The sequence below is a fragment of the Python bivittatus genome, unplaced genomic scaffold, assembly GCF_059951505.1.
Source record: "Python bivittatus isolate LINGU-HERP-01145 unplaced genomic scaffold, Pbiv_v1 ctg000700_np1212, whole genome shotgun sequence".
Taxonomy (NCBI): domain Eukaryota; kingdom Metazoa; phylum Chordata; class Lepidosauria; order Squamata; family Pythonidae; genus Python; species Python bivittatus.
The window spans coordinates 54,235,434-54,255,748 of record NW_028277098.1 but is presented as its reverse complement, the minus strand read 5'-3'; the positions used below and the strand labels follow the sequence as shown (position 1 = coordinate 54,255,748).

Genomic DNA, 20,315 nt, shown 5'->3' with positions numbered 1-20,315 from the left:
AAGATAAGGGCATCTCACCAGATTTATTGCAGAAAATGTTTGAGGAATTTGGCAAGAGGATGACTGAAACAGTTGACAATACTTTGGGTGTTTTTAAAAAAGAAATGAGAGAAGGTTTTGCAGAGCTAAAAAAGGATATGAAAGAAGTTAAGAGGATTGAAGAACCTGTAGGATAGTTGGCTGGAGATATAAAACAAGTTAATGACAAAGTAGAAGTTTTGGAAAGTAAGATAGAAGTTACAAACAGAGAGATGGAGAAAGATTTGGATAACCTGGCATTACTGGAACTGAGAGAAAAAGAATTTTGTTGAAGATTTAGAGCAATTCCAGAAGGCCACGGGGAAGATATCAGAAAAGATTGTTGAGTTGCTATATAACTTTTTGGATTGGGATGAAGATGACACAGAGGCAGAGATTGATAAAGTTTATAGGATTAATACATGATTTGCAAAATTAAGAAATGTTCCAAGGGATGTCCTTGTGCACTTTGTCAGGAAGAATAAAAGAGACCAAGTTCTGGAACAGCATTTTAATACTAGATTGAGGATTGATAATTGTACTTAAGGAATTTCCAGTTAGAATACTGCGCAAGAGAAAAGAGTGTTTTTTTTCTGACAAACTCACAGAAGAAGATTCCATTTAGATGGGATAAGTTGGAAAGGGTGATTTTCACACATTTATACAGAGGATTTTAAAGATTAATATTCAATTGAAGCCAAAATTTTTCCTTTTAGGATTGATGGATATACAGTTAGAAAAGAGTCGTAGAAGATTATTTCAGTATATGATTACTGCGGTGAGATTATTATATGCACAAAGACAGATAGATTTGGCACTACCCACCATGGAGGAATGGTTGATGAAATTAACAGAACTTGCTGAGATGGCCAAACTGACTTCTTTGATTAGAGAAAAGTCATTATTGACATTCATCAATGACTGGAAATCCCTTATGGACTTTTTGTGTAAAAATGAAAATGATTTTGTGACTTATGGCTTTGATGATTAGAAAGAATAGGTTATAGAAAGAAGAGAATTATGATGTAATCTTAGAGAGAGAGGTTTGATTAGAATTGTATGTATAACTGCTGAGAGGAAGGTTGGAAGCAATTTCTTTATATTTCTTTTCACGTTTTCTGTTCTGTTCTTTTATTTTCTTTTTCTTTTTTCTATATGCTTTTTTCTTTGTCTCTTTTTTCCTTTCTTTCCTTTTTTTTCTCTTTCACATTTACTATATCTTTTTCTTTGAATGTACTTATTTTATATGTAAAATATTTTAATAAAAACTATTTTAAAAAAGAAAAATCAAAATCAGCATGAAATACAATAAAAATCAAAGCTCATAACAATCACAACATTAAACATACAGTTTTTAAAATAAGAAGGCTTAGCTTGCATGAATTACATAAAGTATCCTATAAACAAGAACAATCCCCATAGGTACACCTATCTGGGAAAGTTGTTCCATAGCTTGGGTGCCACTACAAAAAAGGCCCTCTCCCTGTCATTAGCTGTTCTCATGTTCTTCAGAGAGGCCCTTACAGCAAATCGTCTGGAAAAAAATATTATGGTTCAGGTACTTATAGTTGAAAATGCCCTATCAGAACACTGTAATAGATTGTAGCATGTGTTGAATCAGGAGTAACATAATGGAATATCAACATCTCTTTCAGCCTTATTAGGGTTAGGGTTAAACTTATAATAACTTAAGAAAGTTGTTTTAGACCCACCTTCCCCAAGAGAATACTCTCCGGGTATTCCCAGCTGACATGTCCACCTCAGGGAAGTTACAGTCTAACAAAACTGGAAAGCAACTGCTTAAGGTAGTGTTTCTCAAACACAGCAACTTTAAGATGTGTGGACTTCAACTCCCAGAATTCCCCAGCTAGCATTCCTCACCAAGTCCTGACTTGTAGCTCTTGATTCTCTAGGACAGGTTCCCTAACTGTTTGGGGCTGGTGGGCGCATTTGGAATTTTTGAAAACACATTGTCAGCACAGTCACAAAATGGCTGTAGGGTAGAGTTTGCCCATTTTCAAAATGGCGGCAGAACTCTACCTGCCATTCCTTCTAGCTCGCCATCATGCAATATACTTCTTTTTATCTTTGCTTACCTTTGTCCTTCTTGTGGGCAAGTAGATACAAATTCAAAACAAGCAGCCATGCTTAATATTTATTTGCTAAAAAGGTAATGGAATAAATTTGGGGGCCATACGCATTTTTGAAAGTGAAGTTAAACAGAAGTCTTAATTGATGTAAATATTAATATAAACAACAAACATATTAGTGAATGTTTTTAAAAATGCACAAGCCAGGATGAAGGAGAACCAAAGAAGTTGCTTGTGAGCATGTTGGTACTTCTAGGCACCATGTTGGGAATTTCAGCTCTGACAACACTTGCATTATAAACTATATATGGAGATGGCAGGTTTTTTTGAAGGAAACTGGCAGGATGGCATTTTCTACAGCACATAATAAATAACCCAGACCACATGTGTAAATAGCATGCCTGGTATGTCTTCTTAATACAAATTTATAATCTGTTCTTGCTCCCATTGATTTCACTTCCTCTCCTTTGCTCTTCAAATGGTCATAAAAGATAAGTGCTGCTGTACTCATGTTCCTGGGGCATCTGCCAGCATAAATTGTACAAGTAAGCTACAGAGGATCCTAACCTATGATGGACTAAGGCTAAAATGCTTTGCCAGCACAATTAATTTTGCACTACTGATCTGCCTTTTATTCCACTGTATTGCACATCATGTGGGTAGGGAAAAGCTAGATTTGCAGACTTCCCATCATTATATATGCATGCTGTCTTGCTTAAACCTGAGAAAGTTCCTACTTGTGTTTTCCAGGAACACTAAAAACTGCCCTGGGCAGCTGCACATTTAGTACAATGTTGTAGGGCCATAAGATTGTCTTTGACATTTTGGCTTTATTTGACCAATTCATTGTCCCAGGAGCACTTTGGTTCATGAATCGGCTGTTCTTGGAGATGCTGTTTGCCCTCCAGCTGCAAATTATCCCAAATGCCAAAATCCAGTTCTTTCCCTTGTTGGCATTATCAGAACTACCAGAGTCAGAGGGGCATAAGGTGCTTATCCAGTTTATTTATTTGCTCCATTTATATCCTACCTTTCCTTCAAGAACTCAGGATAATAAATCCTGCCTCCAATTTTTTCCCACAACATCAACACTGAAAGATTGGGCTAAGACAGAAGACCAGCCCAATGTCACTCAGTAACCATAGCTAAAGGTGATTTGAACCTGGGTCTCCTCATTCTTGACGAACACAGTTTATAGAAATACTGCATCCAAGCAATGCTAGGCAGTGTCAGGTTTTTATCTTGTGTTCTTTAACAGTGAATATTCTCTTCCTTTCTACATAAGCATTTGCGTCATCCTTAAAAATTTTCAGATGACTGCAGCTTGATGGACACGTTGGGCTTAATAGCAAAATCAGAGGTGGTCTTTGACTGCTTCACTCACATAGTTATACCTTAAGTTCTGTCCTGAATGTTTTTAAATGGTTACTATCCGCTGCTTGCCCAGTTATCTACAGTACATTCTCTTTATTTCATCTACAACCCTTTCTTTTATGACTTTTTAGCTGATACCAGTTTAAAGCCGATATCCCCATTTTCTCACCCCTGTTTGTGGACTTCTTCCCTTTGGGAGGCTGGCTTGGGGATGCAAAATCCTGAGTCTCCCCTCTGTGGCAAATACTCATCTAAAAACCTGATCAAGCTCCTTTTTTTCTTTTTCTTCTTTGCTTCTGACATCACATTTTATCACAGAAGGCAAGAGGTTAGCTGGCAATTCAGAATGAAGAACATAAGGACAGATTTTTTTTTTTAAAAAAAAACAAGCTCCTGTTTCAGTATATTTTACCTAGCTTTTCTTTGCCCTTTAGAGAACCCTAGAATTCTCCTTCTTTGGAAATATAATTTCATATTCCGTCATCTCAGGTAGCTAGATTTACTCCATCCTCCCTACCTTGAAAATCTCTGCTGCCTCAAAAGCAACTTGCTGCCATTTGGAATATATATTTCCTAGAATTCCTGTACCTCTAAAAGATGTTAGGTGGAGGTTCCGGAAATTCAGCCCTCTATTGTGTGACCCCCTGAGGAATGATGGTTATAATTAATATCTGGTTAATTGAAGCACTTGGAGGCTTAGTCATATAGCCTTTATGTATTCTCACTAGGCTAGCTTTGTCTCAAGGCGACTACCAATTGTTGTGGTGCAAAGAAGAAATTAGCAGTTCTTGATGCAACAGGCTTCTGTCTTTATAAGTGACTCTTTTCTCCTCCCCTTTCCTGATTTCACTGTTATATTTTGCCCTGTCTCAGTTTTGCCACCTTCTTTTTCACATCTCTTTGGAAAGGTCAGACCACTCCTTTCCCCCCAGCTGTGCCTATGTAATTGTGCGTTCTGTGTGCGTCACTTGCTGTGATGTCCCTAGCTTGCACCTAAATATGGAGCATCTCTTCCAAATGTGTTTGCTGGCTTGGCAGACTTCTTGCTTTTTGGAAACAAATCAAACAACTTTGGCTGCTGAGCTTAGAAATTCTGACATGCTGGAGGAGGCACAGATTTTGATAATTGAAATATTATAAAAACAATGACTTGACTGAAGCTCAGTCAACTAAATACTGTTTCCTTGCTTTGCTTTGTTGTGTTGGGTTTCTTTTCTTAGTTGATTGATGCATATTTTACCTGTTTCTGCATTCATGTGTATTAGCTACAGTGCTGCAGCAACACTAATAAAGCCAGCTTTAATAACTAAATCTTGACCATCACATGTAAAGTATAGAAGAACCATGCCATTAAAGGAAAAGATTTTTGATGGGGAGGGGGAGAAAGTTGGCAAATTCTCCATGCCCCCTCTTTGCTCTCTTTTGTTGTTGTTATTGTTTCTTTTCACCTGCCAAGACTAAAAACTTTGTCCTGAAGCAGGACCAGGCAAGTTGTGGCACTCAGCCCAATTCTGAACTGCCTACAAGTTATCAGACCTCTGTCAATCTGAAAGAAGCCTCTCCCCAGCCAGCATGGCCATTGTTCAACATGCTAGAAGTTGAAGTCAGCACATCTGGAAGTTGTTCACTTTAGGGATTAAGAGATGAAAGAATTGTTTCCCACTCTTAAGATTGGAAGGAGGCAATTGATGAAGCTTGTCAAGAAGCATAAAACAAAGATATTTAATGTTACATATTATTTAAAAGTGTCTGGACTAGATTTCATCCCAGGATCAGTTTGGGATGTGGTTTTCAAATCTTCCTGCCTGTTGTTGTAATGCTACTAGACTTGCCACACTCATTTGGTTCCCTTTCCCTTTGCAGTTTGGCAGGACTGAAGTCATCGACAACACCTTGAACCCAGACTTTGTGCGCAAGTTCATCCTTGATTACTTTTTTGAAGAGAAGCAGAATTTGCGCTTTGATCTGTGAGTGACATACTTCCTGGTCTTCTAGAGACTGAGCATGTGAAAGGAATATCAGTGTCTGCCCATAAGAATTATCAATCTGATTGTATCCTGTATTTTATGAAATGCTGTGGTGAAGAATATGCAAATGCCTTGCCCTAACAGGGGCTTGCACTGAAAAAAGCAGCATGTACATTGAGATTCAAAGGAGTTCTCTTTATTCTCAGCTTCAAGGGCAGCAATAGGTCTATGCACATTAAAGCCAAAGTTTTCACTTTTCAGTAGGTTTCAAATTTTGGGAATAGAATACATTGCATTCACATTTTTTATGTTTATTTTTTTCCCCAACCTTTATAAAAATTAAACTCATACAATGTCATTGTAGAAATGTAGGTGCCTAAGTCTTTTTCGATGTACTCCGCTTGCATCATGCAGATGTTGAAACATAACCCTTGCTATACATCCTTTGGGGGGCCTACTAGACACAGAGCATATTGTGTTGTTTTATTAATCTCATGTAGAAATCATGCCATATTAATTTAACAACTAATAAAACACTAGCTCATTGATTTATTAAGACAGGATATTCCAACTCATTACGCTAAATTATCTGCAAATTATCCATATCTATCTTAATATATCTTTTCAGTTGTAAATAAATGTTAACTATAGGTTTAGCAACTTTGAGAACATTTTCCAATGATATCAGTACTGTAGGACCTTCAGAAACAACTAATACATCAGGCCCAAATATACTTTCAAAAGATATTTTAATTGAATAAATTATCATTGAATAGTCTTAGGTCGTCCAAAGTGTTTTTGCAAAGTATCAAGTGTTTTTGAAGAAATGATTAGTAGTAACCTGGTCCAAAATATTGTTGCCTTTCCCCCCCCCCCCCGACTTCCAGAATAATTATTTGCCAACAATCTTCAGGGTTGGATTATCCCATAAAGTCAACTTCTCATGAGAGTTGGATCAAATTTGAATTTCCTTCCCAATATACACACCCTGAAACTTTTAATCTGAGAAACCCAACTAAAAGAGAAATCAAAACTTTGCCAAGATATTAAAAGGCAAGATAGTCGCTTTCTAATTGTTCCCATAATGGTTTTTGAGATAAATCATTTGAATTCCAAAAGCAACATATGCCCAGTGGTATAACTGAAAATTGACTAGTTAAAATCCCCATGTTCAGAGAAAAGTAATTCTAATATAGAAAATTTGGGAGTCCAACAACCCCTTTAAAGTTTTTCAATACCTTATCAATCTGTTTAAAACACTTTACAAATATTAACATAGAATTCCCTCCAATAATATACATCAACTTTGGACTGACTTTTATTTTGACGTTTATTCTTCCCCATAGAGTCCTGGGGATTTTTAACCATTTGTTTATATCAGTATTAACCTACTGGAAACTGGAATTATTAACCTACTTCAATGAAGAAATCCAGGAATAATTATTAGGAATTCATGTATTTGGATATTTTCCAAATATCCATTGAAGCCTTAGAACCAGTAGGAAGATATTAGACCTCTCCTAATTAATGGAATAACTTGAAAATATTTACCAAAGTATTGTGCTATAGACTGTATCCATAAATGTTGGTTAAGAACATTGATAGTTATCAAGAAAGGACAGAGGATCATCAGCATGTAATAATCATTTATATTTGTCAGCCCTTCAGGGTTGGCAAAGTGAAGAAACAGAGGCAACAGGGATTCCAGGAATGCTCTTTATAATTGTAGTGCAGCATACAGAATCTTGAAAACCTGTCAGATTCTTTCTACCACATCTTATGCTTAGCAAAATCAAGACAGGGTCCTTTTGAGTTTCCTTCTCACACTTTCCTCTTTCTTGTGACTAAGTTATTTTTTTTTCCTCCTCAAGAGTTTGTTACTCCCTTCCCCCTTTCCAAGGCATATCTTTCTTTCACAATGTTCCATTCCCACTAACTTGAAATATTCTTACATTGTCTATATAAAGGCCAATAATTCCAACATCAAGTTAAATAAAAGAGGAGAAGTAAACACCCTTGATGAATTCCTCATAACATCCTAATATATGAACAAATAATTCCAGTTGTGATCATCCTTGTAATGGGTTAGAGAATCACACTTTAATCCAATTTTAAAAAATTGAAGGGAAAACCAAATTTAGCCAGAACGTGTTCCACAAATTTAATCTGCACCATATCAAAAACTTTCTTGGCATCCAGTGAGACAAGTGTCACCAAATCCAATATATCTAATTGTGTATCAGTTATATCCACGAATTATCTAATATTGTCTGTTGCTTGACATCCTTTAATGAAACCAGATTGTTCCAGAGGAGGTGTCGAAGGTAGTATAGCTTACAGTCTATAGGCCAAAGTTGCTGTCAATACTGTAGCATCCACTTTTAACAAAGGAAGTAAATTGTACATTCTATAGCATTGACCTTAGCTTCAAAAGTATAGCTATAAATGGAAGTGGAGAAAAATGTATGAAAAAAGCATTCTTGTAATCCAGCAATGCAGGAGGAAAATAAAATCAATAAATGCCTTATACCTAAGCTCACAAATTGGCTGTTCCAAATGATGCCTTCCTTACTTGTGCAAAAGTGCCTTGGCATTGTATACGTCTTAGTAAATAAATATGAACTATTGCTGAAATTAGCTCTGCAAATTTTGCGGCAAACTGTTCTCCTTGTGTCTTTGAAATGGACACCCTCCAAATATCTATTCTTATTTTATCAGCCAGTGATATTTTATTTCAGTATCAGATACTGGATGATACTAAACCATTGTTAATGTTTATCATGTAATAATATTTAAATTTTGACTATGTTCATCATTATTTGCAGTGATATTTCTATAAAGTGTATTTCTCAATATTCTCTTTTTTACCTTAGTGATTCCATAAGAGCTCTGAGTCTTCAGGGAAATTCCCAGTTGTATCTACTTCATATAGAACAATGCTGGTCATATTACTCAGTATGAGCAAAGAAAGATTCATCCCAGAACATATCCAATGCTCAGGTTGCAAATGAGGATAAGTTTCCAAAACTCAGGGTGCTCCAGAGGATAATTGGAAGTCCACAGGCATACTATATTTGCTAAATGACTCACATATAATAGTATTTATAATAAATAGCATTTTATAGTTGAAAAGTAGCAGAGTTACATGAAAGGTATTAAGTATCTGTCATTTGTTGTTAATATGCAATAGTAGCTCAGAATTTGCCAACATCAATCAGGAGATACTAATTTCTTACAGCATTCAACTTTTCAATTTAACTTTTCAGATTTCAAGTATGAATTTAGTTTTTGATGTTAAAACATTCAGAGAAAAACATTTATTTAAAAATATTTGTTTCAGCTCTAGGGTGAAGGATTAGGAGAAGAGTATTTAAATATAAAATCAAAGACCAAATATTCCAAATTTCCTCCCCACTAAATATTACTGGAAAAATGAAGTTTCCTTAACATGTATATTACAATCTTTTTCATATTCCATCAGCTGTACTCTTGTTTCCATTTATTTGATTTGACATTTTCCCCTAATCTACTTCTTTCAGATGCATTAGACTTCTGTTGGCATAATAACCAGGCAACATTATCTTTTGGATGAGGATATGGGAGTTGAAGTCCACAAATGATTAGAGAAGACTATTTTAAGTAATGTACAGGGAAAAGGATTCAGCTTTAACATCAAAAAGCTAATCTCAGGAAGCCTTACAGAAGTCAAATTCTTGTTCTCCAACCCTGAGTCTGTTTCCTTCTTCATAGATATTGTACAGTGTCCCTGTTGTATAGGTTTTGCAAAAGAGAAATACCAAGATTCTACATGATTGAAATACAGTGTGTGATCTCTGCTTCTTCTTCTTTGCAGTTATGATGTAGACTCCAAGAGTCCTGACCTCTCCAAACATGTAAGCTAAGTACACATTCTCTTCTTCATTTACATGATGCTCTTGAGGTACTTACTCTTTGATCCAATTTCTGTTGCCTATATTTCATTACATCATCTTCAGATGACACAATAAGCCAGAATTGTAAAGAACTCTAATTGATCACCCACATGATGGATGCTAGTACAGGCTTTCAGTTGCTTCCACTTAGCTGTACCTTCCATTGAGAGTGCCTAAATAAGCCTGGATCATTCCATCTTTGTTTTGTTTAGAGTTGTGTGCAAATCAAGATCTGATTTATTCTTCTCTTATAAGCCAGGGTCTAAAACTATGGTTTTCCCTTAGCTTCTGGTTCTGTTTTTCCAGAAAGACCAGAGCCCTTGGTTCACTGTAACTCTAAATAAACCATGGACTGAGTCATCCAGATTTCATTAGCCACTCCCATTAATAGGAGGAGCCAAGTGTAATTATGCATCAGGTATGAGCATGATACTTATTCTTAATAAGTTAAACTTCTTTACAATTTTAGTTTACCATATTTACCATGTGAAGTTTTACATGCTTACCATGTGAAGTTTTCTAATATTGGGTTAATCTATTTATCTGTTATGCAGTGGATAATGCCAATTATGATCCAGTGCAGTTGGCTATGAATACTGGCAGAGATGTTTCCTATTGATTGCTACCAGACTGGGCTTAATTGAAGATGTTAAGCTAAATTGCTAAGGAGTTAGGAATCTTTCAAGTCCAGGCATCATCACATAAACTTGCAAAATGCCCCAAAATAATTTATTTATTTATTTATTTTATATATAGTTTTAGTTGCTTCCACTTAGCTGTACCTTCCAGTGAGATTGGCAAAATCTTTTCAAGATTTGTCAATCTTGCAATATTTCAGCCATTTTATCATTCATATATATATATATATATATATATATAAATGAATGAATGAATGAATGAATGAATGAATGAATGAATGAATGATATTTATTTATTTATTTATTTATTTATTTATTTATTTATTTAACTTGTCCCCGCCCATCTCCCCCCAATGGGGGACTCTAGGTGGCTTACAACATATTAAAACAATAAATAAATATACAGTTAAAATTTAAAGAGGACACATTTACAAAGAATAAAAGGAAAAGGATATGACACACACACACACACACACACACACACTATATGTATATGTATATGTATATGTATATAAATAAATGAATGATAAAATGATATATGATAAAATGGCTGAAATTATGCAAGATTGACAAATCTTGAAAAGATTTTTCCAGTCTCACCTAGAGATCTCCCTTGAGTATGCTAAAATCTCGGCCATCTTGCATAAAAATGGAAAAATCTTTTCAGATTTTAGCCTTCGTACTTGAAAACTTACAAGAACAACTGTAAGAACAGTGAACAAAATAGATTAATTTTTAAGAATTATTTTAATAAACTCATTTTAAAATGTTATATTTCATTGTGGAGTACCACAGGTGCCACATAGATGTACTACAGGTACCTTGATGCTTATGGGAACTGCATTGGTGACTGATGCCCAAGGGAATGAATCTGGGTCTTTCAGGATGCAGTTGATGCATTGCAACACACTGAGTTCTTCTAAGTTGTAAAATATTACTAAAAACAGTATTTTCTTCCTGCCAGTTCTCCACATACTTTGGTTCATTCTCTAGATTTATCTTGAATTTTTATAATATTTTGCATTTCAAGTAAGTAAGGAAATGTAAGGAAATGATACAGCGAATCTCCGTTTTTATTTTTGCCAACTAGTTAGATGAAGCATGTACAAGTAAGTCTGGTAGGAATTCATTGCAAGATATAGGCTCAAGTGACAACTTTATGGGGTGACAGCCTACATTTTCTACAAATAAATAGGCATGGTTTGAGGAAATAGATATAGTCAGGTTATGCTGGAGAAAAAGTACCAATCCATTTTTTTCTATCTTCTTTTTTACTAACATTACTGGCTGATTTAATTTATGAGAATATGACAGTCAAAATAGTCTCAACTATGCTGCATTCTGGATCTACAGAGCAGGAACAAGGATGCCAGAGGCTGAAGTACCCATGTACACAGACACTGACTAGGCAAAGACCCTGGTATATGATGTGCTTGCTCTGTGGAATCATCCTACCTTTCCACCAGACTGCTTCTTTTTAATCCAGCAAGTGGGTGTTCTTTACTGTTAAAGCAGTGTTCTGTGGCCAGATTCATAAATTGCTAGCCACTTATTCCCAGACTTCTGCTGTAAGAGCTGTAGAAAGGAGCTACATTAATTGACTGAAGACTGATCTTCATAAAATAACCAGAGCAGAAGTTACATTTTTAATAATGTCTTGCCTTCAGTCTCTAGGAAGCTGTAGAAAGAGGGGAAAAGCCCAGCTAAGAGGGGTTTGAGAATTTTCATAATATTCATGTCAATTTCCTTCATCAGGATTTCCTCGGTCAAACGTTCTGCACCCTGGGGGAGATTGTTGGATCACCAGGAAGTCGCTTGGAGAAGCCTCTGATGTGAGTGTCTAGTCAATGTCATCTTTGATGTCATTAGTATGGCTTCCAGCTTCTCCTCTTCTTCTGCATTGGGTTCATTCTGTCACACCTAGTGAAGTATAAGGCTTACAGTGAGATTTTAAGATGAATCCTATTAAAGGGAGTCTACATTTCCCAGAGATAGACTAAAGACTAATTTAACTTTGGGTAAAACCAGTAGCCAGATATTAGTTTCTTTCCTGCTTGTTATTATGTCTAGGTCAGCTTTCCCCAACCTGATGGGTCACTGATGCGTGGGGAAAAAGCAAAATATCATGACCACATGACATAAACTCTTTGCAAGTTTGTGGAAGGCAGTATGTAATATTTTCTTCTAAACCTAAACACACTGAAAATAAAGCCACCCAAACCATTTAGTCGTATTTCTTATAAACATGGTTAAAAATAGCAAATACAAGAGTCATACAAAATACAAAAATTTGGATTCACATATATGAACCTCAGAGAAGATCTACCACTTTGAATCTTTTCTCCTATTTCTCATATATATAATTTACATTTGTTGAGCCAACCAGCAGTATTCCAGGAAATTATTGTCAGAGTGGAGTGCTTAGGGTTATATTCTGAAAGTAGTCAGTCATCAACATCAATGCAATTTAATAAGCTTTCTTCATTGAAAATAGCACAGTGATTCCTGCTTCTAGAATTACTCACTGGTGGGTTTTGGGTGGACCTAGGGCCCCTTGTAGAGACCACTGGATTGTCTGGGTTACCACCTAATTCATTGGCCTTCAGGTATCTCATTTGTTGCCAATTTGAAGCAGACTCAATGTTAGGTTTATTCTGCAATCTCTTTGTTTCTCTTGTGCCTTTTGCTTCAACATCAGGGGCAGACATTACTTTATTACATTCCGTTGTTTGATTTGTTTGATTAGTTATGTTCCCTGATGGATTGACTAGCTGGTCTTTAAGTTTACAGGTTTGTTGATATACAATTGGCTGTATTTTGTAAAAACAAGATACTGTGATAGATATTTTATTAATAGAATCCTTAAGATTGAATGTATTATCTGCTGTTTCTGTTGTTTTGAACATAACAATTGCTCTTGCTTTGAAATAGTTAAAAAATAAGTACTCAGTCTTACTAATCATATTTATAGTGATTGATGGTTCAACAAATGTAATGGTATTTCTTTTACTCAATATTTAAGCAACTTTGACATGATTCTGTTACAGGAAAGTTGGGTGCACAATTATCTTTATCTTCAGAGCTTTACTCCATTTATTGTAAAGGCTTCTAAAACTTCCAAAAAAGGGCGTAACAATGCAGGCTTAGCAATCCTTGTCTCAAGTGCTTTAAAGGTGGAGACAACCTTACTAGGGCACTATGAACAATACACTATTACGATACAATTAAAATTAAAACAGTTTGATTTAATAATCATAAATATTTATCTTCCACCAGCTAAAACATGATTCCGAACCAAGCATATTTGGACAGAATTGGAACAATATATATACGATCTGCTTTTTAAATTCCCCCATACACATTTTGTGATTCTGGGTGATTTAAATGCAAGAATTGGCCCTAATAATGAAGCATTGGTAGCCAAGTTTCCTTATTAATCTGTCAAACCTGGGAAAGTATGACAGACAGTCTAAAGATCAGAACATTGCTGTATTTTTCCGACAATAAGACGCCCCCATGTACAAGATGACCCCCACTTTTCCAGCCCAAAATTAAAAAATCAATATTTTAAAGATAGTGCAGAACACATTTTTATTTAGTAATTAGTTAACATTGACCTGATACACTCGGTGGGAGGAGGTCCAAACCATCTCTCTGCAGCTCTATTTCCAGGCTCTTTTGCTTAACTGATTACATTCAAGCACGAGTGAAACTGCAGATAGCTTGTTTCTGCAATCAGCCTTCCTCTAATTGGTTTGTTCAGCATCAGCTGACATCAGTTACATCAGGCACGTGATTGGAGGAAGTCTGTTTGGGAGACAAGCTATTTCACTCGTGATTGGAGACTAGCAATAGGAGGAAGCCTCTCTGCAGAAACAAAGTATGGGCAGTTTGGAACCGCACGATTCTCGGCTGACTTCCTTGAATAAGACGCCCTTCAGTTTGTAGGGTAAGGATTTTAGAAAAAAATATCGTCTTATAGTCGGAAAAATACGGTAACTATGTAGGATCTTGTTTAGCCAGTCTTTGCAATAAGTTAAATTTAATAATTTTAAATGGTTCAATGGCACATGATTATCTTGGTGAATTCACATTTACCTTGTGGATGGGGAGCAAGCGTGATAGATTATTGTTTAACATCGACCAATTTATTTCCCTTGGTCAGATTATTTAATATCAGTTTCAGATCAGATAGTGATCATCAACCTATTGTTTTAAGTTTGTTAACCAATGATAAAGATATTTGTCTAACCCAATATTATTCCCCGGAGGTTCTTCAGGAAGGCAATTTATACTGCAGGATTTCTTGGGCAGAACATCTAAATAATTATTTAGCTATGGTTTTAAACTCTACTCAAGCTGTAGATTTTAGATCATGTATAATAAAAGATGGGAGTTCTACAGAAAAAATCATTTCTTATAATATTCTAACAAACCTGATCAGTATAACTCTAGAATCTGGAGCATCCACTACATCAAATCAAAGAAATACTCTACTGAGTATCACTTCTAGTTGGTTTGATGCTGATTATGTCACCGCTAATAGAAAGATCTTTTATAATTTATAATATAATTATAATAATATAATATAATTTATAATTAAATAATTTATACTTATATTAAAATTACATTATAATTTATATATTAAAATAATATAATTTATTATAATAGAAGAGAGCTCTATATTTAGTATACAGAAAGTCCAATTTACAACAGCCCTTTTTAAGATATTATGAGTTGAAGAAAAATTATAAGATACTATTATACCAGGAGAAACAGAAAGGAGAGAGAGATGCCTGGTCATTATTAATAAATGCTTCTCTGACTCCAAAACCTTTCGGAAATTCATTTCCAGGGCTTTCACTGCTCCTTCTGTTCTGGATTGTTGTATACCATCCAAAACCTTGGAAAAATATTTTAAATCAATGTTCATGGAGCAGGAGCAACCTGTCACAAATATAGCAAATAACATTAGATTAAAGTTACTTACCCTTCCACAGTGGGAACCAATGCTAGAGGAAGAGATTATTGACCTTATATCAAAAGTAAAATCTGGCAAGGCTCCTGGCCAGGATAATATACCCATTGAACTCCTCAAACAAAATCTAGATTGGTGGGGCACCTTATTAGAGGCCTTATTCATTGCAACAGATAGCTCTGGTTTAATCCCCTTGGGTTGGAATAGGGCTATAGTAGTCCCCTTATATAAGAAGGGAGATATAGAAAACCCTGCTAATTATAGGCCAATCAGTTTGTTATCAGTCCTGGGAAAATTTTATGCAAGACATTTAAATGAAAATTTAACTTCTTACTTTGAGGAGCATTCTGTTTTAACAAATGCTCAGGCTCCTTTTAGAAAAGGCAAGTCAGCAATTGATCAATGTTTTGTATTCGCCTATTTGGCAAGAAAATATTCTGTTTTCCTGAAAGGTAAACTTTTTGCTGCTTTTATAGATTTTAAAGTCACTTTTGACTCTGTTAACAGAACCAAACTTTGGGCTAAATTAGAACATTTGGTTCCTGACAGGCATCTTACATACCTGATACAGGCACTGTATCAAGACAGTAAAATGCAAGTTAGATACAACCGAAAAGGTTCACTTGCAGATGATATTACAATGAAGAAGGGAAACAAGGTTGCATCCTGGCCCCTGCACTATTTAACATCTACCTCAATGATCTGGAGACCACATTACTTCAGGTTGAGGGCCACTGCCCATCATTAGCCAAAAGGAAAATTTGTGCTTTGTTATATGCAGATGACACTGTTCTTCTTTCACGTGCTAGATTGGGCCTAAAACACTTCCTTGAGGCACTAGTTAAGTATTGCCAAGAAAATCATTTACAAATTAACTATGATAAAACTAAAATGTTGGTTTTTGAAAAAAAAAAAGTTTAAAAGTATATCTGGAAAATTCAACATCATATAATAACACAAATAGAGAATTTTAGTTATCTGGGCATTTTATTTAACTGTGCTCTAACCTGGCAACACCATTGTAAGGCAATACTTCTGAAAGCAAATCTACTATGGCAGCCTTGCTCTGATATTTTTACTCAAAAGGAGGAAGAATTGTTCCCGCAGCAATAAAAGTTTTCAGTGCCAAAATTGCATCACAAATTCTATATGGAGCTCCAGTCTGGATCATATTTGCTAATAATAACATAACACAATTGCAGGCAAAATTTTAAGATCTCTTTTAAGTGTCCCAAGCTGTGTTTGAAATTCTGTTATTCTCTTGGAAACTGGGCAATGCCCTTTAAAACAAAGGCCTGGTTAAGCACTAGTAAGTTTTGGTTGCAAATATATGTTTTTAAAAATAAGGAAGGATTGCTTCAGGAAATTCCAAATGATCTTTTATAGATATGTGGTTTAAACAGGTGACTCAAAGGATAAGTCAGATTGGCATTGATCCTGATTATTTATTTTCCAGGGGTATGTCATCAGCATTTCATTGTATCAAAGATTATGGGATAATTCAATACAGGGATTAATGGCTAAAGCCAAAGTATTGTGCTCATCTGTAACTTTTGGCATAATTACAGATATATTTTTCAACTCCCTAAATATTTGGATAGCTTATATTTAAGTATATACAGAATAGCTTTCTCAAAAGCCAGATTAAATGTACTGCCATCAAATATGCTATATGATAGATTTCAAAAAATTCCCATCTCTAAAAGATTTTATCCCTATAATGATTGTTGTTTAGTCGTTAAGTCGTGTCCGACTCTTCGTGACCCCATGAACCATATTGCGCCAGGCCTTCCTGTCCTTCACTGCCTCCCTGAGTTTGCTCAGTTTCATGCTCATTGCTTCAGTGATGCTATCTAACCATCTCATCCTCTGCCGTCCTCTTCTCCTTTTGCCTTCAATCTTTCCCAGCATCAGGGTCTTCTCCAAAGAGATCTCTCTTCGCATTAGGTGGCCAAAATATCTGAGCTTGAGCTTCATTATCGATCCTTCCAATGAGCAATCAGGGTTGATTTCCTTTAAGATTGACTGGTTTGACCTCCTAGCAGTCCAGGGAACTCTTAAGAGTCTTCTCCAGCACCACAGTTCAAAGGCATCAATTCTTCGGCGCTCGGCCTTTTTTTTTTTTTTTTTTATAATGTTTTTTTTATTTTTACAACAAACACAAAACAAACATGAACAAACAAAAACATAAAAAGGCATAAAAAAGCATCTTCCATTTTATACCGTGTGTCAACCAGTTAAACTCGTTGGTGCCCCTTTCATAATCTTAAATTCTCATATCATCTATTCAAAAATATACTTGTATACTTATCAATTAACAATTATTAATCATTCATAGCTAATCTATAAAATCATATATTACAAAAAATTTTAACTTTCAATAGGATTAGTAATACATCTCCATCTATCTATTATATGTGTATATATATAATAATTAATATCAAATTTCTATTATAAAATTTCCTAATCTATTACATTACTATATTTTCTCATCTAATCATTAATAAAAACAAATCCCGTGTCATATAAAATTGCTTATCTTCTTACTCTAATTTCAAATCTCAATTTAACTCATCTCTGCACATTCCATAATTTTGAATAACTTCCTCCTGCATAAGTACTTTTTAATTTTTCCAATTCTTAAGAGTTACAATTCTAACCAATATCAGTTACAGTATCAATTACAATTCTAACCAAGTTACAGTTCTAACCAGATTTCACTACATGTTATACAATTTTTAACTATATATCTCAGATTTATACTTTATTCCAGCGCTTGCATAATTTTGAGTTCACCCTTTTCATTCAATGTCCCAAAATATCTGGCTGTTCATTCCTTTTTTCTATATTATTGGATAAGAGAAAGCAATAATAAGTGTCCTTTTGAACATTCTGCTTTTGGAAGCTTCTGTCAGTTCCATCATTGTTGTATTCCCCTGATTTTCTCTTTAAACATCTGCAATAGTTTCTTTCAATATTGTTTTACTTCTTCTTTTTGTACATTCTCTTAGTACGATTTTCCATTATAATCTTGTATAATCTTTTTCTCACCCTCAGTGCCAAGAACAAATCTGTCTCTCTTCATTTATCAGTTGATTAACCCTTTTAATTCTCAGTTTATAGGCCTCACAATAATTCCGTTTAATGTTTCTGATTTCTTGTACTATTTCTTCCTTTTCCAATGATCCCGTTTTATGTTTAATTAAGTCCATTTTAGCTTTAATATCTTTTTTCTTTTTTTTTTTTTTGAGAATTTCTGCAGCTCTTCTTCCAATTTTTTATAGTCATCCTCAATAGTTTAAAGATCTTTTTCTGCATTGTGTTTCTCGTATAGTCTATTATCTTGATAAACCTTCATTGAGTCAAAGGATTCTTTATCTTTGTTCTTGCCAAAAATAAGAGAAAAAAAGAAGCAAAAGGAGAGAAAAAAAGAAGGAAAAATAAAAAGAAAAGGAAAAGAAGGAAAAGGCTAAGCCTCTTTAAAAAAAAAAATCCCTCTGGGGGGAATAGAGAGCAAAGCAGAGCTTCTAGCAGAAAAAAGAGCTACTGCCACTAATCAAGGCTCTTGTGACTGGCTCAAACTTTCCATCTTAATGTTTTCAAAGTCGCTTTCAACTCCACTTTCTTGTTTATAGTTACGGATGGCACCTGTATAAACATGCACATCCCACTATCTTTTTAGAAAGCACAGGGTCTTTGAGCGTGCGTCACAATGAAAAAAAAAAGCACTAATTCGCGCCTCTAAATGGCAGTGCAACTTTCTTTCATTTACTTTCTCTTAACTCCACTTTCCCCATTTCAAAGTCAAAAAGATATAAATTTCTTATAACAATAAAAAAAACTTAGTAAAAAAAAGGCTTAAAATAAAAAGTTATTGAGTATTAAAAAGAGAAAGCCAATCCAGTTAAAAATATATTTTTTTTAAAAGAAAAACATCTTGTCAATTCCACTAAAAAGGGAAAGTTGAAAAGAAAAATTTTCTCCCCCTTCTTTTTTTTAATAGGGTTCAATCTCGCCGCTTAATCCACTTTTCTTCACTTTTAAAAATCTCTTTAAGTTACTTAAGGTGTTCTCTAAGAATAGTTGAATAGTAAAAGTCCATCTCACCCAGTTGACACCCCTCTCTTCCATCTTCCTTTGGAGCTGTCCCGGCTTTCGCAGCCATTTTTGGCTGCCTCTCCTCCACCGGCTTCAAGAGCTTCTCCCCGGATCGATCTGGGACTTGCGGCGTCCCTGAGATCCGCGGGACGCGCCCTTTACGTTCGCCATCTCTACGGGACGGCTTAGGTCCATCGGGACCGTCCGGGCGAGGAGATATCGGCTGCCATCCTGGGAGCCCAGGATCGCCCGCCGTATCGCCGCGACGCCAGCTCCGCCCTCCGGCGCTCGGCCTTTTTTATGGTCCAGCTCTCACAGCCATACATTACTACTGGAAAAACCATAGCTTTGACTATGCGGATCTTTGTCGGCAAGGTGACGTCTCTGCTTTTTAATATGCTATCTAGGCTTGCCATAGCTTTCCTCCCAAGGAGCAAGCGTCTTTTAATTTCATGGCTGCAGTCTCCATCTGCGGTGATCTTGGAGCCCAAATAAATGAAGTCTGTTACTGCTTCCATTTCTACCCCTTCTATTTGCCAGGAATTGATGGGTCCAGATGCCATGATCTTAGTTTTTTTAATGTTGAGTTTCAAGCCAGCTTTTGCACTCTCCTCTTTCACCCTCATCAAGAGGCTCTTTAGTTCTTCTTCACTTTCTGCCATTAGGGTGGTATCGTCCGCATATCTGAGGTTGTTGATGATTCTCCCTGCAATCTTAATTCCGGCTTGTGATTCTTCCAGCCTGGCATTTCTCATGATGTACTCTGCATATAGGTTAAATAAGCAGGGTGACAGTATACAGCCTTGTCGTACACCTTTCCCTATTTTGAACCAATCGGTTGTTCCGTGACCGGTTCTAACTGTTGCTTCTTGGCCCGCATACAGATTTCTCAGGAGACAGGTAAGGTGGTCTGGTATTCCCATCTCTTTAAGAATTTGCCACAGTTTGTTGTGATCCACACAATCAAAGGCTTTTGCATAGTCAATGAAGCAGAAGTAGATATTTTTCTGGAACTCTCGTGCTTTCTCCATGATCCAGCGAATGTTGGCGATTTGATCTCTAGTTCCTCTGCCTCTTCGAAACCCAGCTTGTACATCCGGTAGTTCTCGGTTCATATATTGCTGAAGCCTAGCTTGTAGGATTTTGAGCATAACCTTGCTAGCATGTGAAATGAGTGCAATTGTGTGATAGTTTGAGCATTCTTTGGCGTTGCCCTTCTT

At 35.7% G+C, this 20,315-nt stretch overlaps 1 protein-coding gene across 1 annotated transcript in view; it reads left to right on the top strand.

The window, feature by feature from the left end:
• LOC103048694 (copine-5) overlaps window positions 1-20,315 on the top strand; it is a 160,630-nt gene that overhangs the window by 58,092 nt on the left and 82,223 nt on the right. The window contains exons 4-6 of the mRNA XM_088153182.1: window positions 5,346-5,449; window positions 9,303-9,342; window positions 11,775-11,851. Coding sequence (XP_088009308.1) covers window positions 5,346-5,449; window positions 9,303-9,342; window positions 11,775-11,851 — 221 coding nt within the window. The remainder of the gene's footprint in view (window positions 1-5,345; window positions 5,450-9,302; window positions 9,343-11,774; window positions 11,852-20,315) is intronic.